The 26,607-nt window shown below is 36.7% G+C and overlaps 1 protein-coding gene across 1 annotated transcript in view; it reads left to right on the plus strand.

The window, feature by feature from the left end:
• The first annotated feature begins 494 nt into the window (after positions 1–494).
• The window catches only part of LOC122792873 (cytosolic phospholipase A2 beta-like), a 204,272-nt gene continuing 178,159 nt past the window's right edge, over positions 495–26,607 (plus strand). The window contains exon 1 of the mRNA XM_044060431.1: positions 495–572. Coding sequence (XP_043916366.1) covers positions 495–572 — 78 coding nt within the window. The remainder of the gene's footprint in view (positions 573–26,607) is intronic.

Raw genomic sequence — 26,607 nt, forward strand, 5'->3', positions numbered from 1 at the left:
AAAAAAAAAATATATATATATATATATATATATATATATATATATATATATATATATATATATATTTATACTTGTCTTCGTTTTTTTTTATAAAACCTAATACACTGAGTAAAAAGTTAAAATTTGTGTATTTTTCTATAGATATGGTTAGTTTGGCATATTAAAATTGCATAGTCCTATTCTTTCTTTTTTGTGAATAAGATCCCTCACTAACAATCAGTTTTACTTTTTATTTTATTTTTTTATAGACAGTATCCTTAACTTAGGTTTGGCTTACTATCAGAGCATGTATTGATACGGCGCCTTGTGTTTCATCATCATTCTTGTGTTATTGTGATGGAACATTTGATAGGTTTAAGTACAAGATGGAGTTTTGGATCCATGTGCTTATGTAAATCTACAAAGACTTTATACTTTAACAGACGTGCATGTATCTAACAGCTACACTTTGTTCCATATGCAGTGGAAACTTGCCTGGTGTTACCGGATCCGAAATGATAATTGTTAATGAAAGGAAGAAAGTTGTTTTGCAAGCCATCAAAAAAGTGCTTAAATGTGAAACTTTGGATGTGGTAAGTTTTCCATCTATACTTTTGCATTAATCTGTGGTCTGTATGTAAATATACTGTATTAATGAAATATACTTTGAAATCTTGCTTTAACTTGGTTGTCCTAACTAATCTGTATGAATGTATCTCCTTTCACCCTGTCTATTTATTAGTATACACTTCATCATGTAGGCTTGAAAATATATGTTGCATAGCTTTCAACTGTTTAGATTTTCCCAGAATGCCCATATTTTGACACATATTTTGGTCTGTTCCTCATATAATTTATTGTTTTCTAACAAATCATTGGGATTGATATCATTAAATAGACAGACATTTGAGTTTCCGACTTAATGTCCTTCAGAAAATGCATGCTAACACAAAACCTGTTATTCTAGCAATGTTCTAAGTTTATAATATCTATAAATAAAATTCTGACCCTATTTTGAGCCTATGTGTCACCCCCACACACACACCATTATCTTTGACTTTGTCCAGACTTATTTATCTAAGAGGTTGTATGATATGTTGTTTTCCTTTATTTTCACTTTGTCTGTCTGATGTGACTTTTATCCCTTAGAAAAGCAAAATGTTTGTACTCTTTTCCAAGATGGTCACCAAGCTCCTGGTCTTAAAGCTTTTAATTTCAAAACAGATTTTTATACATTATTTGGTTTCTTTCAATGTAGATTTGCTGTCCCCTTCCATGTCACCTAATGTTTTCATGCAGATTTTCTAAGTTTATATATTTAGATAGTTAGAGCTACAGTAGTTGAGTCTGCAAAAGAAGCTGTGGTTAGCAAAGGGATAATTAGTACGGCATATAAAATAATGCATGAGAACTATGAGTCAATCAGAAGAGATTAGTGTGTGGCAACACAACCACTCTCAAACTCTCAAAATGGGTTACAGAACATGTTATCCTTAATCTTTGAAAAAAATCATAAATAAGTTAAACTGTAATATTATATAAATATATCTATATCTATCTATATGTACATATATATATATATATATATATATATATATATATATATATATATACACACACACACACACACACACACACACACACACACACACACACACACACACACACACACACACACAAGTTTGGCTTGGGTAGAACATCACATAAGTGTGCATGCTTACCTAATCATTTTACTCTGAAGATAGGGACATGTCTGTTATCTGCTTTTATGATAAGTAAGGAAAGGGATAAGTATAGCCATTAAACTTTTCTCTGGGTACAGGTATGATCTATACATTGTTGCTTGGGTTTATGGGGCAGATATCTAAGCTTTAGGACGTATATTGGCTGGATTCTATAAAGCTCAGAGGTGATGGGCTAATTTCTCCAAGTGTTTTGGATTTCTCATATCATGAGAAGCACATCTCTGCCCTTTGGCACTAAATACTGTTTTGTCATTTTGTTTAACCAGGCCTTACAAAATACATGTGAAGACTAAATTTTGTTTTAGTTATCTTTGTAGCAAAGAATGTAAAAGTTGTTTAATGGTGAGATGTTAGTGTGAGTGAACAGTAGAGCCCATTGTGGATCATGACGTCATACCTGTCACTGCTGCCAGTGCTTCAACCTCGTGACTTGAAATACTGAGGACAAGAGCTTGAGGTGTTCATAAAAGTGCAGTGTTTAATAGCAGTGGAGGGGAGGCTCTTACCAATGAAGAAAGGATTATTTGTGTAGGAATCCTCACGAGGAGCATGAAAGGCATGAGGTAGGATAGGCAGTGCCTGGTCCAAGACCCCAAGGTCTGTCTCTGCTTTGACATATTACATTAGCCTTTGCTTCCTCATTGTTGCCCTCTGGTATGAGGCAGTAATTTCATTCCCCATCTTCAGACATTTGTAAAGTTGAGCAGAGAAATGCCTTCCCACCTGAACTTGGGAGAGAGAGAGACCTGATGTTTTGCTGTTGCCTTTCACTAGCCTAACTAGAGCATAAAAACCAGAACAGTGACTCTTACAATATCCCGAGGTCTCCAGCATACAACTACAGAAGAAATGAGTTTGTTTTACTTTAAATTTCTTGTTTTAGTTCACATTTCTTTTTTTCTTGGAATTTAAAGTAAAGTCCTGGTTGGGGTCATTTAGCAAACATTTGTATTGCATTCTTTGAGTGCAAAGGGTTTACTCTGAACTGTGGGACTAGCTATGGAGGAGCATTTTTATTTAAAGTAGGCAGAACAGAACAAGTTTAAATCTGTGTGAGGCACCAGGTAAAGCTGTTCTGTGGCCATTTTGTCATTTTTGTTTTATAGTTTGCATACCTGCATTGGTCATTGCTTTTGTTTGATTACAGTTATTTTTTAGTTTATTGATTTAGTTTAATTTTTTTTTCATGTAATTTTAAGAAAGTTCTTGGTTATGGCCAGTAAGTAAACATCCGTGTTGCTTCCTTTGATTACAAAAGGATTAACTCTAAATGACTTGGGAAGGAGATGAGAAGAAGCATCTTTAGTTAAGATAAACAGAATGAGACATTTGATTTGTGTGAGCTGCCAAGTAAAGCTGCTCTGTGATCATTTTGTTTTTCCCCTACTCTGCCCACCCTGTTCCATTGTCATTTTAAACCAAGTGGATCTTGTGTTATCTGCCACTTATGTAAATTTGACTTTACAAGCTCATCCCAATCTTATCTGCTCATACCAGTGAGCACTACAAGATCATACTTGAATGGCTGTGCTCTTAGAATGATAACACTTCAGTTATTGTCCCTTTCATGTTTTTACACCCACTAGCTGCAGACTGTAATATCTACAAATTACTTTTTAAATCTGCAACATCTGGGATGAGGCTACTGATTGCATCAACCCCATCTGAGGAACTAGCTTGGGATTAGCATTGCTGTTCCATGGTGAGAGAAAGACTAGCGGGACATTTCCTAGAGACTAACAATCACTGGAGAGCCAGTAAACTTCTCAAGAGCTAGATTGTGATTATTGTTAGTATTTTGTTCCTTCAGTGTAAGTTTCAGACCATTGTGCAGTTTGTCTCTCAATGTGCTGAGCTGCTAAATGCATTTCTCAGTGCATATACTAAGCAAAGACTACAACAATCCTATGGCCTCCTGTGACATTTCAGATGAGACTACTGATTGATGGAGAGCCTGCGACCTTCAAGTCATATTAGTACAACTCTTTTGCTTCTGGTGGGAGAAAGAAAATGGTGATATTGATTCCTAGCTCTGATGATCAGTAGCCAGACCAGCACTAGCAGTGGCCAGATAGTAGCCAATAGGGAAACCACTACAAGTTCTCATTCTTAACAACTCTTGCATAATTTATGTTAATAAACCATTTCTGCTCCTATCATTATGAACTCACTGCATGTACACACCCCTGTTAAAATGCCAGATTTTTGTGATATAAAAATTGAGACCACAATAAATCATTTAAAAACATTTCCCACCTTAATGTGACCTATAACCTGTACAATTCAATTGAAAACAAACAAATCTGTTTGGGGAAAAAATATAAAAAATAAAACGTACAATAAGCTGGTTAAGTGTGCACACCCTTAAACTAATACTTTGTTGAAGCACCTTTTGATTTAATTACAGGATTCAATTTTCTTGGGTACACACCTGTCAATAATTAAAGAGATTCTGATTAACCCCAAATAATGTTCAGCTGTCCTAGTAGGTTTTTCCTGACATTTACCCAGTTGCCTATTACGGCAAAAGCCATGGTTTGCAGAAAGCTTACAAAGCATCAAAGGGATCTCATTGTTGAAAGGTATCAGTCAGGAGGAGGGTTCAATAAAATGTCCACAGATACCATGGAACACAGTGAAGACAGTCATCAAAAAGTGGAGAAAATATGGGACAACAGTGATGTTGCAAAGAATTGGATATCCCTCCAAAATTGATGAAAAGACAAGACAAAAACTGGTCAGGGAGGCTGCCAAGAGACCTACAGCAGCACTGAAGGAGCTTCAGGAATTTCTGGCAAGTACTGGTTGTGTACTACATGTGAAAACAATCTCCCATATTCTCCATATGTCTGGGCTATGGGGTAGGGTTGCAAGACGGAAGCCTTTTCTTACACAGAAAAAAACATCCAGGCCTGGCTAAAATTTGCAAAACAGTACATCAAGTCTCCCAAAAGCACATGGGAAAATGTGTCATGGTCTGATAAGAACAAGGTTGAATTTTTGGCCACAATTCCAAAACTACGTTTGGTGCAAAAACAACACTTCGCATCACCAAAAGAACACCATCTCCATAGTGAAGCATGGTGGTGGCAGTATCATGCTTTAAGGTTGCTTTTTTTCAGCTGGAACTGGGGCTTTAGTCAAGGTGAAGGGAATTATGAACATTTCCAAATACTAGTCACTTTTGGCCCAAAGTCTTCGGGCGTCTACTAGAAATCTGAAGATGAAGAGGAATTTCACCTTTCAACATGACAGTGACCCCAAGCACACATCCAAGTCAACAAAAGAATGTCTTCACCAGAAGAAAATTAAAGTTTTGGAATGGTCCAGCCAGAGCCCAGACCTAAACCCAAAAGAAAATATGAAGGGTGACCTGAAGAGGAATGTGCACAAGAGATGCCCTCACAATCTGACAGATTTGGAGTGCTTTTGCAAGGAAGAGTGGGCAAATATTGCCAAGTCAAGATTTGCTCTGCTGATATACTCCTACCCAAGAAAACTGAATGCTGTAATTGAATCAAAAGGTGCTTCAACAAAGTATTAGTTTAAGGGTGTGCACACTTCTGCAACCAGTTTATTGTACATTTTTATTTTTTATATTTTCCCCTAACAGATTTGTTTATTTTTGAATGGAATTGTACAGGTTACAGGTCACATTAAAGTTGGGAAAAGTTTTGAAATGATTTATTGTGGTGGCCTCATTTTTTATATAACAAAAAACTGGCATTTTAACAGTGGTGTGTACAATTTTTATATCCATTATATATATATATATATATATATATATATATATATATATATATGTATATATGTATATATATATATATATATATATATATATATGTGTGTAGGAAAGCATACAAATATGTGCCATAAACAACCATAAATAAATATGATAATCTGCACATTTCATTCATAAAAAAGCAGCATGCTGATAGCTAATCATTCATTAAATATTCTGTCATCAAACACAGTATACCACCAATCTACCAGGAGAGGGATACAACACACACTGACTTCTCTAACCTTCTACACCCACAGTATGGTACAGATACGCTTATTATACTTGTCTAAGTTATGACATTCTGTTTGCCAATGTCTTACAGACTCAGTAAGTGTGATAAACAGCAGCTTATTACTGTCTGTTTGTGGACTGGAAAATTATGCTTTGATTCTTAGATAGGTAGCCCATTAAAATACTAAATAATTCCCTTCCTTTCTCTCAAGTGCCTTCCTAAATACTGACTCCTTTCTCTCAGGTATTATAATAACTACTGAAATATCACTATATTATCTAACTCCTTGGTCACATAATTCTCTCCATAGTTTCCATACAGATCCTCTACTTCTAAACAGCATGTCCTAATCCTCCACCTCTCAAAATACTACTCACTTCTCTCCTTAACTCTGTACCTGCACATACTCTCCCTGTGATATCTGCACACATTACAGCATATCATAATCCCCAAGTTCCTCTCACTATCGACTCATCACATATTACTCAAACCTAAGTCTCATTAAAAGCACCCCCATATGCTCTCTGACACCAGGTTTTTACCTTTATTTTAATTAGGATAGTCTAGCTTGTTGATGCTACTCATACCCACTATCACCCCACATCTTTTCATTCCATTATTCCACATCTTATCACCTCCTCATTACATCTTTAACTAATCCATATACTTCATTACCCAGATTACCCAATCAACAACCACCCCTTACTGAAAGAGATGAAATCAGTAAATTAAATTATTTAGTATTGCTAGAACTGAATTTATCCTCAAGTCTTGGATGGACTCTGTTTTTACAAAATCTGATGAAGATCATACTGAGTCATATTTTGCATTTTATATATAATTTACAAATATAGGTCAACAGATAAAAAATGACTGAGTGCACAGGTCCCTAGATAAAAAAGTGCCTAGTCCTGATGTATGCAGTGGTTGTAGGACTGGAAAAGGGTACTGTAGAATCCACAGGACATAGAAATATTCCTAACACAGGTTAAGGCCAGGCTTAAGGGGATAATCACCTCCCCATGTGGTAGAAGGCAAAAGGAGAAAGGAGCACAGACATGATAAAGTGGACTGTTGAGGATAAGGAAGAACTTATGCAGTGTTACTATTATGCAAAAAGCCCAGAATGTCTTGTCAGAGGATATTTGGCAAGAATAAAAGAGAAATTGAAGGAAAGATGCATGCAACCTCATATAAATAACAGTGTCTATATTACATGATCAAACCTTTAGTTAGTCGAGTAACTAAAGCTCTATCACTAAATATCAAAAATGCAAAACCATGAATGCCAGTTTCCATGCAGAGAAACAATGTTGTAGTCCCCCCCCCAAAAAAACATTAAACACAAATTAAATGGGGGGCATCATTCCCCCACCCCGATGTGGGGAGCTGTGGCCCCCATACCCCCCTCCTAAATATACCAACTTCGAGATTGATCCACATTGTAGAAAGGGCAAAATCCACATAATGGCCAAACAAATTGTTTCCCTGCGTGGAAACTGCTGTTCATGGTTTTGCATTTTCGACATTTACCTGACTAACTAAAGCTTCGATCACGTAATATAGACCCAAATCATAGAAGTTGTCAATTCTGGGAACATTGCATGTGCTGCAAAGAACAGTCTTAGCTAACATTAAAGACTGAAACAATACCAGTTTCATAAACTTTAAGTATGCCCTGACTTAGGAATGGGACCCATTCCTGTTATGATATGAGAAATCCAAAACACGTGGAGAAATTAGCCCATCACCTCTGAGCTTTATAGAATCCAGCCAATATACTTCCTAAAGCCTAGATATCTGTCCCATAAACCCAAGCAACAATGTCTAGATCATACCTGTACCCAGAGAAAAGTTTAATGGCTATACTTATCCCTTTCCTTACTTCTTACTACACTCAAATGAGCATGAGAAGTGCACCCTAATTTTGGCCACTGCCCTACTCCCAAATTCATTGATACATGCTGAATAATTAAGCCCCACCCAAACATCAGTAACTTCTCCATTTTAACCCACAATAACCCTTTGCTTGAAACTTTTAACTTAAATATACAAAGCCTCAGTAATAAAATAACTGAACTAAACTCATGGATAGTCTTTTATGCTTCTGACATTTTTGCTCTCACATAAACTTTGCGAAAGCCCTTCTAAGTCTTGCTAAGCTTGGCTTTGCTTTGCTCCCCTACCCTACCCCCAATTCTCACCCACCTCCCTCGTACTCTACTATTATACTTCCTACACACATACACACACACACACACACACACACACACACACACACACACACACACACACACACACACACACACACACATCACACTTTTGACTCCTACTAGCTAACCCTTCCAAAACAACCTTACTATTATCATTTGCACACTGTTGCTTCTTTTTACTTAATTTCCAACTTCTGTTTAATCTTTTAGCACCAAAATGGTTTGTACTATATAAATTCATAGCCCCGCCCCTCCCTAACAGCACCTATCTATTCTACATTGTAGTTTCTAGCCTTTTAAACCCCTCTAGTCCTTACATTCCAGAGAAGATACTAGGACAACCTAACACTCAAACATATCTTCTATCACCTTTCAGACTCCGCCACAACCAAATATCCTTTTACCCTACAACTTCTTTTTCCTTCTTAATCCCTACTCCCTCACTGCCTGCCAACTATAACAGGCTTGCACCTTCTAGAAGGAAAAGACTAAAAACAAATAATACAATTTGGCTATCCAAAATGAGTAGAACGCTAATGCAGGATAAAGAAAAAACATTGAAAACATGGCAACATAGAAACACCACAATATCATGAAATCTTCAGAATGATTTACAATTGTACTAAAAAGCAAATAAATGAACAGAAAAAATAATAACTTTCAGAATAATAGTAAACACAACCTTAAGTCTTGGCAGCCATTAAAAAAATCTTGCATCCTGGCAATAAATTCAACCCTAAACCCACTCCCAGTAACTCATCACTTGAAACCATAATACAGTTCAACTCTTATTTCATAGATAGTACAGAATCTTTAACCAAGGATTCCCCAACATCTAATCCTAACGCTGCCCAGCAGCCATATATCTCCACATCTACTTTCACCTTTAAATCTGTGCCACATCCTATATAAAAGTACTCTAAAACAAACTCAAACTATGATGTACTTCAGCTGATGACCTTCCAAGAGAATACCTTAAAATAGCAGTAGATAGTATTGCCTACCCTGTCTGAATCCATATAAATAGGTAATTCCAGGAACTCTGTGTTCCCTGTTGTTGGAAAAAGTCACACATTGTCCCCTTGCACAAAGAAGGAAATTCAACAGACATTACTAACTTTAGACCTTTAGCAATCTTAAGCCCCCTCTCCAAAATACTTGAGAAATGTATTCAAAAAACAATTGTTATACTCTCTCCTGTAGGAAGAACTCTTATCTCCCATACAACATAGCTTTTGTCCTTCCCATAGTATTAACTACACTGCACTTTTAACTTATATAGATACTGTCAATAAAGCTAGAGATAGCAAACTAGTCTTTGTCTTATTTCTAGACTTGTCTAAAGCCTTCAACACAATTTATCACAGCAAACTTCTACTTCAAATGTCCTCATTAGGTCTCTCTCAGCTCACCCTTCTATGGTTCAAACGCTACCTGTCCAATAGGTATCAGTCAGTAAAATGGCACTTCACCCTCTCCCCATACCTCCCAGTTACCACTGGTATACCACAATGCTCTATCCTTGGTCTCCTCCTCTTTAGCATTCTCATCAAAGCCCTCCACACATCCACACAACAGGCTTCCATAATGCAGTATGCAGATGACTCCACACTCATCTGCACATCTGATGATGTGCACACTTCCAAACAATTAGTCAATAAGCTTTAACAGCAACCAAAACATGATAAACCCCAAAAAAAAAAAAAAAAAACTACTACTTTTCCCCCCAAATCCCTCTCATATAAAAACAGAATTTAAAGTCACTTCTCATAACAAATTATTAGGGATGATATTTGATGATAATCTTAAATTTGACCAGTATATACAAAAATTGCATAAGAAAAACTCATCAAAAATTAAGGATGCCTTATAGAGCTAAAAACTTTGTCACAGACACAACTAGCACTACACTTCCTCATACTTCTTTGTGGCACTGCTATCCTTAAGGCATCACAAAAAAATCAAACCTTGAGCAATGCTATAACAAAGTTGCTAAATTTGCAGTTAATACCATTTTCAGAACTCACCACTGTATATCACTAAAAAGCCTAAATTGGTTAAAACTATCCTACCAAATAACATATACACATTCTTACCACCTATAAAATTATCTAGAAACCATTTGTTTGTCCAGCACAAATAACATTCTACACAACTATGTCCTAGTCAGTCATTATGATCTAATGACCAAAAACTCCTGTCTAGCCATATTTGCTGGACATTGTCTGTACTTGTACCATGTTGCTAAGGGCTGGAACTCATTATCTCTAGCCATCAGGTCAATTCCCTCTCTCCCATTCCTTCAAAACCATTCTGAAAGACTTCCTAGCTAAAACCTGGCTCTTTTCTTGATCAACACCAGGATAAACTATATCCCTAAATGTGAACAAATGCCTCTTTTACCTTACATCTCCTTACTCTCCCTCACTTCTTTAAATCTATCAATTACTCTCTACATATATCATAAACCTGCTTTTTTCTTACTTTGTATTGCAGTTCCTGTTTGTATTATACTAACTTACCTTTAATTTCTCTATAAACTGGCTAATATTTCTATAACTATTAAATTATTGTCATATAACTTGCATCTATTCTTTACCAATGTTTTCATAGTATGTCTACTTTGATATAAATATAAATATTTAAACTGCATTTGTTTTGTGTGTTATTTTTAAAGACTATAACACTTAAAATGTTTTGTAATACTTTGGAGTTTTTCACCCCGGGCCTCCACTGAAAATGGGCAACCCAGTTGAACTTTCCTGGTAATCAAATGTAACTAACTAACTAACTAACTAACTAACTAACTAACTAACTATGAATAATTCTTACCAGCAGGTTGTATTACACTAAGATTATACAGATTATACAACCAAAAGAGCCTGAGGTGTTGCTGCTGTGTTAGTAAATAACATATGTGGAGATCCATACACAATGCTCCTCCCTTAAACAATGCCAAAATGTTAGTTAGCCTACTTCATGTAAACAAGGACACATCTATTTGCATGACATCACTATATATTCCCTAAAGGAGTAACATAAACACCCTTGAGGATATACTATCCTGGATCTCAAAAGATATCTCTCAAGAAACTATTATACTTGGTATATGTAGATCAATGTATGTGTATGTATCTTTAATAAGCTTTCCAAGGGCTCGCACAAGCGTATAAATACTGAGCACATATGAGCCTGACTGCCATTGTGTAGTAAGCTGTTGAGATGTAAGCATGTACCTATGTATATAAGGTCTGACTGTTAATCAGTTTGTTTATATTTTATGATGCTGCTATCCATCCTGATGTGTTTCTATGTATTAAAGCATCTAAACAAAATACCCTGCCTGCTTATCATTTAGGTTAGAGAGGGACAAGTGACAGTATCCTAAATATAAAAGTATAAACTGGGCTAACTGCAAAAGAAGCCTCTATACTCTCTGTAAACCTCTACAACTTTTTTACATTTAATACATCCTCAACTAGATTTAACAGGACCACAAATAACTCATCAGTCACTGATTAGCTTTTAACCTACACCCCCCCCCAAAAAAAAAAATAAAAAATAATTAACAAGTAGGTACTTTTCCTGATACAATTAATAATTATCACGCACCCTACAAGAAACCACAATAAGGGTCCTGTCTCTCACACTCATAACCAAGTTGAAAAATGTTATCAGCTTTAATCATAATACACAGATAACTACTTTGCAGCAGTCCAATTTGAATCCAGTAAGGTACTTTATCATATTTTCCTTAATGTCTTAAAGTCATAAACACCACCTAGATGAAAACATATAAAGCCAAATCCAGCATCTTGACTTATCCATGCCACAAAACAGTATATTAAAAAGGGACAATGTCTGCATGTGTTGTTATACTTATAGAACTGTCCTTCCAGAGTTTGTAATCAAGTCAAAATAGTTATTACTACCACCTGCAGAACAAGCAGCCATTCAACCCAAAACCTTTTGGACAATCACAAATAATCTCCTAAAGTCTGGCAAGGCATCCCAACCCAATGCAATGCCTAATTAACCTAATCCTAAGGCAGTGCAGTTCTTTAACACCCATTTTATCGATGCAGCAACTTCTCTTCTCAACCATTTATCTTCTGGCACATTCTTATAGGTACCTAGAAACTCACACACCTTCCCATTAAAATCTGTATTGCAAAGGTTAAAAAAAGACTATATAAAGTAAAACCAGCTGCTGCAGAGGTTGATAATTTCCCACCTGAATACATTAAACTAGCAGCAGATGCCCTAGCCTGTTCAACTCCATGCTAATTATAAGGTCTATAACAGAATCTTATATCCCAAAAATCTTCAAGCAAACTTCCACAATCCTTCTACATAATGATGTTATCATAAGTGAGCTGTGCAGCTCCAGAACCTTTGCTGTGGCCCTTCATTAATCAAAAGTTCTCGAAAGATACATCCACCCCCAACGAATCTAATGCCTACTAGATAACACACTTCTAGCTACCACACAACCCAGTTTCCTTCCAAGCCAAAGTGCAACTAATGACCCTTTTATCTTTCTTCATTACCATCAATCTACATTAGAACATACCTCTCAACTGTCCAGATTTTTACAGAATGTCCAGATTTTTGTCTCATATTTTTGGTTTGTTCCTCATAAAATTTGTGTTTTTCTGGCAGGTCATTGAGGATTGAAGTCACACCCAGTGTACCTATGTTTATACCTCTCTAGCCACACCCACTTTCCCATTATCCAGTCCAAACCTGCTTCTCATTAGGGGTATTCCCTAGGTAATCCATCACTCCTCCCACATCATTACATACTTCACCTCTCACTCACTACCTTACAACTTCTACATCGCAATGCCTACTGCACCGATGTCACCATACATTAAACCCTTACTCTTGTACTCACTTCTACCTTTCCTTTTCCTGCCTTATATCCTAACAGCCTATAAACATCTCAACTACTCTAATTTCCATCAGCCCTCTAAACAAACATCCCTACCGGCAATATCAGCCACCCATGAACACATCAACATAACATCAACAGCCAGCTATCTCCTCCCAAAGTATCGTAGAGTTGCCCATATTACCTATAAACATCTCCAAGCCAAGAAAACCCAAAACATATTGTATCAACCTCTAGTTCACACACACAGACTACGCCAACACCCCCTACTGGATGGTGACATTCATCCCAACCATGGCCCACCAATAACTGCCCCACTATCCCAGTTAGACCCTCTCCCTCCACCTTTCACACCCCTACAAGGCCTCCATACTCCCTCTTCATAGCTCACCTAAATATGCGAAGTATAAACAATAAAGTGACTCACCTTCATGCTTTCCTAGAAATACATGCATTTGACATCTTATGTCTAACTGAAACATGGTTAAAACCAGCAATCCAAGACTATGAAATCACCCCTCCAGGATACAATATTTTGAGATTAGATTGCCTGAACAAGAAGGGTGGGGGCATAGCCATAATATATAAAGCAGGGCTCTTAGTTACTTCATTAGATATCCACCCACCTTCAGATACTAATACTGAAATTCTTATCACTAAGCTTCAGCTAAACACTTGTAAGTCTATCTGCATTATATGCTCCTATCTTCTTCCTGGTAATAAGATCACCACCCTTGAAAATATCCTCAGCTGGCTTTCCACAAACTACCCACAAGAAACCATAGTGCTAGATTACTTTAATATAGACTGGAATAGCTGTAATACTGATAATCTTACTAATCACATAAACCTATATGGCCTTTCCCAAACTATCACCTCTCCTACTAGAATCCACAATCCTACCAATAAAAAAAGCACCTTAGATTGGATTCTAACAAATACTCAGTCACTTACATATAAAGCAGGCACCCTACCTGATGACATTAGTGACCACTCGCTAACATATATAATTAGACAAAAGATTAATATTTCCTATTCTACCGCTTACAGAACTACTCATTCCAATAAACATTTTAACCCTGAAAGCTTCCAAAATTAACTTACTGTGTGCGATTGGTCACCCCTAAAACACCTCCAGCTAGAGGATGCAGTGACATACTTCAATTCCAAATTCTTAGAAATCCTCGACTACCATGCCCCTACTTGTACCTCAGGAACAGGACAAAAACTGCTCCATGGCTAAGAAAGGAAACTAAGCAAAAAATTCTACTTAGAAACAAATTTTGGGCCAAATGGAGTACTACTAAAGACCCAGCTGATCATTTAAAATTTAAACAGCTTAGAAATGCTACTAAAACATCAATACTATTAGATAAAAGAAACTTCTACTTTCAACTTCAGCAAACTAACCAACATAAACCGCAAAACATCTAGACAGGTATCAATAGACTCCTATATCCAGGACACTCGAAGACACCAGCCCCATCAGGAATAGCCCATGAGACTCCCAAACAAATTGCTGATGCCTTTAATACCTTCTTTACTGAAGCCATACAGTCACTTGCTAACTCTTTACCTCCTGTATCCTCCAATCTGCCTTCTTCCTCAACTAACTTACTGCCTTCATTTCAACTACAACCTGTTCCTACACCCCTCACCCCTTTCTTCAAAAACTCAAACAATCTACCCCCTCTGCTGACCTATTACCAGCCAAAGATCTGCAAATAGCAGCAAAAGTTATAGCCTATCCTATTTCTATCATAATAAATAGAACCATAACAGAAGGTACCATCCCATCCATTCGGAAAATCTCCCATATAATCCCCCTACACAAGGGTGGCAATTCAACAGAACTCTCTAACTTTCGTCTGATTGCCCTACTCTCTTCCTTAGCTAAAATTATGGAAAAATGCATCCACCATCAACTGTTAGACCACCTTCTCCAAAATAGCCTATTAGCTAACTCTCAGCATGGCTTTAGACCTTTCCATAGCACCACCACTGCCCTCCTATCATTTTCTGACCACATTAACAAAAACTGTAACAGTAACACTCTTTACTCCACAATCTTTATTGATCTTTCAAAAGCATTTGACATGGCCAACCATCAGTACTGTTGAATATACTTAAGTCCCTCTCACCTGATACACAGGCACTACTGTGGTTCAAGTCCTACTTAGATAACAGGCAACAGGTAGTGCTTTGGGAAAATAGTCTGTCTAACCACCTTCCTGTCACCCTTGGTGTACTCCAAGGTTCTATATTGGGCCCTCTTCTATTCTCAGTTTTTATTAATGATCTAAATGTAAACATCCCTCAAGCTACATGCATACAATATGCAGACGACTCCACATTAATATGCTCAACTACTGGTCCATCTGAACTGCAGTCCCTCACCCAAAATGTCTTTGAATTAGTAGAAAAATGGTTCTTACAGTGCTGTTGCCTCCTTAACCTCAAAAAGACTAAATTATTGCTCTTTACTCCCACACAAAAGTCCACCCCAATTGACTTCATTATCAAATCTAATAATGGCACGGTCATATTTCCTGACACTACGACCAAACTCTTAGGAGTAACAATAGACCACAGCCTTAACTATGATACTCATATCAACACCACAATAAAATCAGTTAACAGAAAACTAGGCAGCCTCTATAAGATTAAACCCTTCCTTACTCCCATAGCTAGAACTATTATTGCCCACACCTACCTTATCTCAACTCTCCTCTATGCCTCTCCTATATACACTAATCTATCAAAAAGCAACATCAACAAGCTGGCAACCTCCTGCAATAACATTGCCAGATTTGCAACCTGCTTCCCTTTTAGAACCCACCACTGCCAAAATCTAAAACAACTGGGTTGGCTGGAGCTGCATAATCAAATTCAGTTCCACCAACTTATTATTGCCCATAAGACCCTTTATCATCCAAGCAATACACCATTACTCATGAGTCTAATCACCCCATATAAAAATCTTACAAACCTACGATCAGCAAATAAACTACTAGTATCTAGGGGTCTATATGACGCTATTGAATGGACTAAATAGTGAATGCTATTTAGTCGATCCGATACTGTCGAAATGGCAAAATAGCGAAGTCACAGAACATTGAAACTTTTCCCAGGGAAAAAATTTGTGGGGGCCGTCTTTGGGACTTTGCCATTTCCTCCACTATGGTGCGATCTCGGAGTTGGTATATTTAAGTAGGGGGGTGTGGGGGGCACAACCCCCCACATGGGGGGCTGTAGGGGGCAAAGTCCCCCAGTTAAAATTGTGTTTAAGTTTATTTTTTTTATGGAGCAGCAAATTTTTTCCCTGGGAAAAAATTTGCTGTTCCGTTTGTTCGATATTTTGTTTCGATATTATTGGTACGATGAAATAGCATTCGCTATTTACATCGTATGATAATATGATATAGATGTGGTATCTAGACAAAAACCCAACAATAAAGCAGGAGGTTCCCTTTTCTCTAACACTGTGGGAAAAATCTGGAATCTCCTTCCTGGTGAACTCACATCTCTTTCTTCAACTCCACTATTCAAAAAGAAACAAAATATACCTTACAACCCAATGGCTATATCCTTGTACCATCCTAGACTAAGATTCCTCTTCCTGTTATCTTAGGTTCTCGCACTAAATAGTACTCACTTCATTGATACTTTTAAGACCATTACCTAATACCCCTCGGTTAATCTATCAGTTAGCTAACTTGAGACTGTACGAAACCCATTTTTCTGAGATACTATTAAAGGTTAGGATGATCGTACCCCAAAAGACCTTATGAATGTGTCACTGCCTTATAGATGAGTCACTGCCTTTTAAATAATGTGTCCCTGCCTTGTAAATAATTAGCTGTTCTTCTGAGACGTATATACAACTTTGATTTTGGAATGTTTCATACCCTTCTAAATACTTTTTTCTTCTTTTATTGTTTGGTCTTAATAAAAAAATATTTTTTTTGTTTGTTATCTATCATGATTACTATGTTACCATGTAAAAAGCGGTTTTGTCTGACAAGTGAACTGTATCTGTAGTTGCAATATTCTGCTTTGTTTTTATGTGGAGCTTTTCTCCCCGGACCTCTACTGAAAATTGACATATATCCAGTTAGACTAGCCCGGTCATCAAATGTAAAATAAAATAAAAAAATAAAAACTAAATAATACTAAATAATGACAGACATTTGAGTTTTAGACTTCTTATCCTTCAGAAATTACCTAATAATTATAACCTGTGATTCTAGCAACTTTCTAGCTTTATAGGAGCAATATTTAAAAACTGACCCTATTTTTGGGCCTTTGTTCCCCTATTATTTCTGTATTGGTCCATATTACTTGCACTGAGAAGTTAACAGAGTTATATCAGAACAATAGCCAGTTAGTCTTCTCTTCATTTCCTGATCTCTCCAAGGCTTTTGCCAAACCTTTACAGCCTGAACTGCTCTAGAGCCTGTCTAGTAAAAACCTGTCAAATGTAACCATATTTATTTGATTTTTATTTAACATTTGTTTACCAGAATAGTCCGACTGGACAACAGGTGTCTGTTTTCAGAGGAGTCCTGGGGAGAAAAGCTCCATAAAAGTTACAAAGTGAATTAAAAAGTTATAAAGTAGTTAACAAAGTTTAACAATAATTAAGCAGAGACATATTCAAGTAAGGTTAACAGTTAAAAACATTTGTGGAAGTTTATGATAGCAACACTTGTATAGTGAGGATAAGTACAGAGTATGTAAAACTGACATCACAGTAAGAATGAATTCAAACGTATTTACACTATATACAATATGTCTAGTAAGTAGAATACAAGTCAGTGTAACAGTGTTCACCCGAGTCAGTAATGAGTAATAGCCTAGTATGGAGTGAGTTTCATTACAGTTGCATATATGGTTTTGCCTTTAAGGCGAAAAGCCAAGGTACCAGAAATTAAACAACTTGAGAATTATTTCACCCTGGTGTCTTGTTTGTTGGAAAGCTTGCTATTTTTGCTGTTTTATTTATATGACTAAGAATCCCCTAGCCTTAGGTTTCTCCCATTTTTGATTTCTCCAAATTTTTTGGGTTTCTAATACCATGATGGCAATGGACCCCATTCCTAAGTCAAAGTACGATTAAAGTTCATGAAATTAGTATTGTTTCAGTCTTTGATGTCAGCCAAAAGTGCTCTTTGCAGCACCCGCAATGTGCCCAGTAATAACTCCTTCTGCAACTCATACGGGATTACATGTATTGGCATCATATCTAAATACGATTGTAAATTCTTTTTTATAAGACCCATTGCTCCTACTACTATTGGAACTGTCTGGGTATCTTTCTTCCATGTTGTTCTCATTTCTACCTGCAAATCTTAATCTTTTATGACTGTGTCTCTCTTTATGCAAGACACTGTAGTCACTGGGTGTACCGATTTCAATGATCAATGCTACTTTTGTCTTCTTTTCATGGACCATTATATATGGTTTTCTCGCATCTATCTTTTAAACTGTTGGTAATGGGTGATCCCATGTGCTGTAGACTTCATCATTTTCTATGATGATTTGTGGCTCATGTTTCCAGCGTTTTCAGCCACTTCAATACCATAATGTTTGCACAATCACCAGTGCAACAGTCTTGCCACATTATTATGCCTTTCATTATACAATCCTTCTGCCATTAGTATGTCACAACCAGCAACAAGATGCACAACTGTTTCCAATTTTGTTTTAAAAAAAATACATTTTTCCATTTCTTCCACATGTTCAATGGACTTTCGAAACCAATGTGTATGTAGCCCACTATCTTGTGCCGCCAATATTAACCTTTCATCTTTTGGGTTGAATTTGCCGCACCTTAACCATTCCTGCATTTGATCATGATCAACATGAGGGTCTTCCAGAAGTTTTCTATACTTGCAACTATATTTATGCATTTTCCACATTCTTGCCTTTTCAGCTGATCCTTCACCTTATATTCTTTATTTTGTTTTTTGGCACATGGAGTTACTGCCTGATTTTCCATTCCTGCTTGACACTGATATGCTTTGACTAGAATAAGCAGGGAAGTCAGCTCAGATTTATTCTCCTCATGTTTCAAAACTTTTACTATGTTTGGGTCTTGTGAAATCAGCAGATATGTGTGGAATCCCATGATTGCAGATCCATGCATGTAATCAATTTCAAGGAGGCCCATACCGCTTTTGGAACAGCGAATATATAATCTTGATATGCACTGATTTTTATAAATCATTTGGTGAGCATAAAACATCCTTCCTGTTTTCCTATCTAATCTATCCAACACAGTTTGGGAACAGGCATTCACTCCAAAACTGTAAGTTAAGACAGGAAGAGCAAATTGGTTTATAGATAAAATTTTATTCTGAGATGTCAGCTCTGTTTTCAGGATTAATTTAAGTCTTCTAAAATATTCCTTACTGAGTTTTACTGACATTTGTCCATGTTTTATTGTTGATCCTTCATCAATCCCCAAATATTTATACACTCCCTTTTGCTCAAGTTCTTTTATATCACATTCTTGTTCCAAACTGATGTTTTCTTGGTGCTGCAAATTTCCTGGTTTAAAGGTTGCTTTTGCAGATTTATCAAGACCAAATGGCATTCTTATATCATCTGAAAAAGTTTTGACTACTTGCAGTTGTGCTTTTTGAAGCTCATCTTATGAACTATACAATTTTAAATCATTTGGCAAAGAAAAGATGTGAAGTCTTTACACTTTGTTGTTTTCTAGGAGCCAAATTGTATCTGTGGCCTAATCTGTTAAGCAGATAGCTTAAAGGGTTAAGGGCAAGATAGAATAGCAGTGGTGACAGGGAATCACCCTGGAATATCTCCATTTGAATTTTTATTACTGGAATAATAATCTTCCTTTATCATGGCTTAATTGAAAAATGGTTTGCCACTGTTTCATGGTCACTGCAATGTACTTGATCAGTGTAGGGTGTATCTTATACATTTTTAAGTACTCTTCTATCCATGAATGTGGGATATTATCAAATGCTTTTTTGTAGTCAATCCATGCCATGTTTAAATACTTCCCCTTTTTACACTTCTTCATTATGACTTTATTTGGCAACAGATGATCTTTGCTCCATATGACTTTCTTTTTTTACCCCTTTGTATTATTGCCATGATTGAATTTTCTTCTAAATTACTATAAACTCTGTCAACATCAATTCCAGTATATAGTTTACACTCTGTCAGAAGTCAAGTTATTGGTCTATAATATTTAGGATAACTTGCAGGTTCACTCTTAAGTAGGAACATTATTTTTCCTGTTGTTAAGCAGATTGGTGTCTGTTCAGGGTATGTATATAAATAGTTCTTACTCATGGCTTAATCTTTGTACAAAGATGTTAGTAATTTTATCCAGGAGTTATGTACTGCATCTGGGCCTGGGGTTTTCCAATCGCAGAGTTTTCTTAACTTTATCCCAATCTCTCTGGTCATTATCTCATCCCATTTCATATCCTGTACCTCTGAAGTTATTCTTTCTTCTACATCTTCTATCCATTTAGCATCTTTGTTATGTTCCACAGGATCTTCATAGATATTTCTCCAGATGTATAAATTTCTTCTTTTTTGGATGGTCTTTCAATTTGTTTTGACTTGTTTCCCAATTCTCAGTAGAACTTTTTGGGGTCATGAATAAATTGCTTATTTTGTACTTTTCCTTTATATTTATCTGTGTATCATCTAAGTTTTTCTGACTGTGCTGAAATGTTTAGATTATTATTTGCAATAGTGCAAGATAGATCCTGATCCATTACAATACTGTGCATTGCTTTTATCACATCTATCTTTCTAAGTATTTTTATTGATCTGTTCCCTCTGCTATGCTCTTCTAACAGTGACACTTCTTGTCTTAATTGCTTTATAGTTTTCTCCTGTTCAGTATTTCCATGATGGTATTTGATTTCTCCACTTCCTTTCCCTTATTACCATGTGTTCTTGTGGTAGAATGTTATTTGTTATTAATTTAGCTGCACAGTAATATCCTGTTTACTTCTGTTATATTGCATGGATCTCTATGGACAGTCCTAATTAGTGTGTTCATTTGTTTTACTAAACTAATGACTTTTTGGGTTTTGTTGACCTTCTGCAGTCTATTTCTTTCATTGATCTTAATATGTCTATCTATCTGTATTAAATCAATCGACTCTTCTCTTAGCTCATTTTCTTCTAAACTAAGGGCACATTCTTTGCTCTCCATTTCATCTGGTCATTCTATAGAGAGTTCTATATCATCTTCCTGTGGCACAGTCTCTTCAATTTCATCCTGTGTCATCCATTGCTTTGTCATATGGAAACTCATTGGCCTATGACTCCTCAACATTGACTGTGTCAGGTTGTCACAGTTTCCTGTTCCTTCCCTTGCTGTCCAGCTTCAAATGAACATTTATACTGGTTTTCTGTGGAAGTCTCCAAAATATCTTCATATGTCAACTGCCCAGTTGCTTCCTGTTTCACTGGTTTCTCCATAATTTGGATGTCTATTGTTCTATTCTGCTGTGGGGCTTTCTGAGTTAGATTTTCTACACTGAATCCTTCACTTCCCAGGTACTCTCTAACCTCAGTTTCTATTTCTTTAACTTCTCCATTACTAATCTTTTCTGCTTTTCCTCTTTGTCGTCTTATTTTTTGTATTGTAAAGTTTTCCATGTCCAGATTGCTTTGCCTGAATGTCTCTTAAAATATCTTTAGTGCTGCTCTTTTTGTATTGATTAATTTTGCTTTCTCCATTGCACGAATATTACACTATAATAAATCACTTTTTCTTTCCCATGTCCATATTTCTTTTTCATATGTGTCCTGGTCTTCCTGTTTCTTCTTACTTTGGGGACTCGTTCCATCATGTTGTGATGTAATCTGTGTTACACCTTCTACACCAAATCCTACACTTTGCAGGCATTCCATAACTTCAGCTTCTATTTTTTTTAACATCTCCTTTGCTAATCTTCTTTGCTATATTTCCTCTTTATGGTATTATTTTCTATTGTGAAATTTTCCATATCTGGATGTCTTTGCCTGTATTCCTTTTGGAATATCTTTGGGGCTGCTTTGACTTTCAACTTTGTTTAAATATTGCACCATATCAAATCTCTCTTTCTTTCTCATGTCCCTATTTCTTTTTTATACTTTTCAAAAATCTCTAGGTTTTGTTGTTTATATTTTTGAACTTCTTCACATGCTTCTTTTCCCAAACAGATCAAAGTTTCTTGGTCTATATAGTGTTTTTTCACAAGTCTGTTGTATTAATGAACACAAGTTTTTATTTGAGGCTTCTGACAGTTTTTTTGTAGAAGTATTTTTCTTTTCTGTAATTTATCTCTTAATCTTTTTGTATATCATGTGTCTGGAAATTCTAGGCTTTTTGCATAATAGTAACAATACATAATTTCTTTCTTATCCTCAATAGTCTGCTCTATCATCTTTATGACTCTTTTTGGCCTATCAGTTTTTGCGATTTTTGTGGACCAATTTCATGCTCAGCCTTGGTGAAATACAAACCACTTCACAAACAAAAAATATAGAAATGTAAGTAATAACAGAAATGTTCAGACTAACTTCATAGAAATACGAGGGGGAGCTAAAAAGTTCTAAGCTCAACCAAGAAGGGAATGATGTGGAGCCATGAAACTTATAAGTTATTCAACATACTCTCCCTGATGTTCAACACACTTAGCACATTGTATCTGAACTTTCTGTAACCCTGCCAAAAAAAAAGTCAGAAGTCTGTTCACTGAAATACAGCTCCACTGCTGCAATCACCTCTGAATCACTCGAAACTTGCCGCCCTTTTAAACTCTTTAGAGTTTGGAAACAAGAAATAGATGGAGCAAGATCTGCTGAGAAGGGTGGATGGTCTATGCACTCAAACACCAGTTTCATTAAAACATCCATTGTTTTGCCAGCCTTGTGAACAGGTGCATCGTCTTGCAAAAAGAGAACTCCTTTCCACAGCTTTCCTCTACCTTTTTCTTTTAATGCCTCATTTAATCAGCACAGCAAGTTACTGTAGTATTTTGTATTAACTGTTTGGCCCTGTGGAAGATAGCCAGTCATTACAACACCTTCCTGATCCCAAATGTTTTCTTCTGCAGAAATAAGAACTTCATGATGGCTTGGAATTCCACACTTGAAAATTCTACACTTTTCGTTGACATGGTTCCATCAATGATCTCAAACAATGTCATAACAAAGCATTGCAATTCTTCACATTGGCACTTTACAAGATGAAATAACCCTCTTTTTAGCTACAGAGGCAAAATAATGGTCAGAATTTAGAAAGTTCGTCGGGCTTAGAACATTTTAGCAGCCCCTCATAACTGTGTACATATGTCCTAGTGAAAAAGCACAGAGCAATGTACAATCAAGCAGAGTGTAATGTACAATATATTAGTTTCTAAGGTGGGTCAATCTTCAGTGGCACTTGAGACAGGAGAAGAGACTTAGAAAGGAGATAGGATATTGGCTATATCTCATGTTGAAGGAGCATTTCACTTGGATGAAGAAGTGCTTTTTGATTTGCATTCTGAATTTGGAATTGATTTCAATAATTGATTTCATCAATGTTGACTGGGAGAGCTTGCCAAAGAGTAGATGCCTGAGAGGAAAAAGCATCTGCAATGCTGTAGAGTTTAGTTCTAGGGGTAATAAGAGTTGATGTGGCTTGTGAGTAGTGTCTAAGGTTGTATGAGAAGGGTTCTTTGTGAAGTCTAGATGCAAGGAGAATAAATGTGTGAAGATGGAGTAGTTTGTAGTGTTGGAATTCTAAACGTTAGTTAGAGCTTTGGTTTATGGGTAGCCATTTGGCTTTTTATAGGGTGATACAGTGATGTTCATAGAGAGGCAAGTTCATAATGAATCATCAGATGCTGTGTATAATTTATTTATTTGCATTTGGTTACTGAGAAGGTCTGTCCAGGTTATGCTAGATCCCTTTTCAGCTGTGGCCTGGGGATAAAAGCTCAAAAATATTTAATGAGATAAAAATATCCAAAGAGATTATATCAGACTCTTTGAAAGTGCAAATAATATTTGAATTGTAGTGTTTACAAGCCTAAACACAGGCTAGACATCTAGTCATATGTGACAAGTAGTAGTTGTCAAAGAAGGAAATTCAAAAAAGGGGACTGCAGTGAAGACGAAAGTAGTTATGATAAGGCAGTTGTAGAAGAATGGGAACAGGAGTACAATAAGAGAAAGAGACCACGAGTTAAACATTAACAGAGATCCAAAATAGTAAAATAGTAAAAATCAAGAGGACTGGCCTCCGGATTCACTAATCTTCCATGCAGGATTAACTTAGTCCTGCACAGAAGCGCCAGTTTAGGAGCATGACAGCAGCGCACCATGCATATTAATGAAGATGTGCTTCCTGAGCTCCTAATCCTACACAGATCGTGTACAAGTGCAGGGGGAGTGTCTGAGAGCAGAGCTCTTAGAATATACACGCCCCTGCAATGAAGGACTACAGAAAGGTAGTAAACAATGAGTGAGACCACCTGTACATGTACACATACCCCCAGAAACATCCTCTCACATGTATAAGAGCAATAGTGATTAAAAAACATATATAAAACAAATATTCCTTTGTAATGAAATGGACAAAGTTTAACCGTAAGTGTGTGGGTTTGCCTATCGCTTAGCTATGGGTAATGTAGCTTACACATCAAAAAGAGGATAAAAAGTAAGATATATGCAAATGAAGCAGTACAGCAATTGTGTAGTGGGCATAGCGTTCGCCTCATGAACAGTCAATCCCGGTTCGAGTCCCACTGCAGTACATTCCATTTCCCATGGCAAAGCACATGACAACCAAAATTTGTGTTGCATAACCCGCTAAATAACATATATATGTGAACTGGAGTACTGCATTAAACGCACATGTGAAGTGTCAGTGTCATAATGAATAAAGCACTAGTAAGCATGTTTAAGCACCAATAAGCAGTAGCAAGCATATGTAAGCACTAGTAAGCAACTTTAAGCCTGTTTGCGCAGGGGTAAGCAATGCGTACACAGGTTAAGCAATTCTGAAGCTAACTCTCTGTAAGCATATGTAATCGGTGGTTAGCATTGCTTACCTTTGTGCAAACCAGCGTAAAAAATGCTTACAATTGCCTAAAAGTGGCTTAATCACTCTGTATGCATCAGCTGCTGTTCTGGCCAGAAATAAAAGTAACCAGCCTTTGCAGGATGTGAACCCAGCACCTTCTACCCTAGAGTCACAGTAATTAACCACTAAGCCATCACAACATTATGTAAGAATGAGGTTCCAACAAACAAATCCTCAGCATAGGAAAATCAAGCTGAACATGTGAAAGGAATTTATATACAGTGTGATGTTGTATAACCTGCTACATAACATAAATATGTGAACTGGAGTACTGCAGTAAGTCCAGATGTGAGACGTTATTGTAATAAAGTGTTGAAGTTCCCAGGACCCCATACAATGTACGTACACATGAATCAAGGATACGAGACATATCTATAACATGTAATGAAGAAAAAATCAATGCCAAAAAGCAAATATCATGCACATCAGATATTAAGCACTGCTAAGCCTTGCACAGCACTGCTTCCCAGACTACTGGCAGAATACTACCAGTGGCAGAAACAGTGTCAACCTGCTAAGTCTAATCTTAAACAAACGCATGTTCATCCCTGGTGGGTTGACCCCAAAAATTCTGCTAAAAAGAGTCTTTGGAGTAACATACCATGCCTCAAAGGTAAGCAAAGAAGGGTATGTATGTTAGTGGACTAAATGTTTGGGAAGCCTGAAGATCTATGGGTTGAGACAACTTACATAATGGGTCCCAAGAAGTGGAGAGTGGGCAATGTGTAGTGGTGTGGTTAGATCTGGCTGGAACCTGTAGGAAGGATGATTGATGTGGAGGAGGAACGGGGGAGGGAATGATGGGTATGACATTATGGACAGAGGCATCTGGGCTTGGATGGACCCGTTCTAATGGGACTACTTCATGGATGTAAACGAGAAAGGAGGGGGGAAACAGGAAAGGAACTGAGACATACCATTTCCCATGGCAAAGCACATTATGAGTAATATGTATGTTGCATAACCCACGGAATAACATATATATATATATATATATATATATATATATATATATATATATATATATATATGGGAACACTTCACATAATCGAATTATTGAAATCTCGAATTTCATATGGTCCAGACCATATGATCAAGATTTTAATAAATCGAATGTGTGTAGTGTTTAGAAATAAGACTTTACTTACCTTAATACATTACGTGCACACAGAGGCAAGTATTGTTGTACGCCTTGTGTGTACGTAATGTTTTATTTGTTTTGTGGTGTTGGCAGGAAGTGAGAAATCTCCGTTTTGCTTCCGATACAGCAAGACGGAGATTTCCCATCTCCCCACTGTAGCCGATCTTGGAGTTGGTATATTTAAGTAGGGGTGGGGCACAGCCCCGCATGAGAGTGCAGGGGGGCAAAGCCCCCTGCAAAAGCGAAGTTTGTGTTTTTTTTTTTTATGGTTTCCCTTCAGAAGTTCGAGTTTCCGAAACTCGAGCTTTTGGTTTCGGTTATTTGCAGTTCGAGATTTTGGAAATTCGATCTTCTGAAGTGAATCCATATATATATATATATATATATATATATATATATATATATATATATATATATGAACTGGAGTACTGTGGCCACAAAATAACATTTATATATGAACTGGAGTACTGCAGTAAATGCACATGTGAGGTGTCAGTATCATAC

The sequence above is a fragment of the Protopterus annectens genome, chromosome 2.part0 (assembly GCF_019279795.1).
Source record: "Protopterus annectens isolate FY-2018-M chromosome 2.part0, PAN1.0, whole genome shotgun sequence".
Lineage (NCBI taxonomy): Eukaryota > Metazoa > Chordata > Ceratodontiformes > Protopteridae > Protopterus > Protopterus annectens.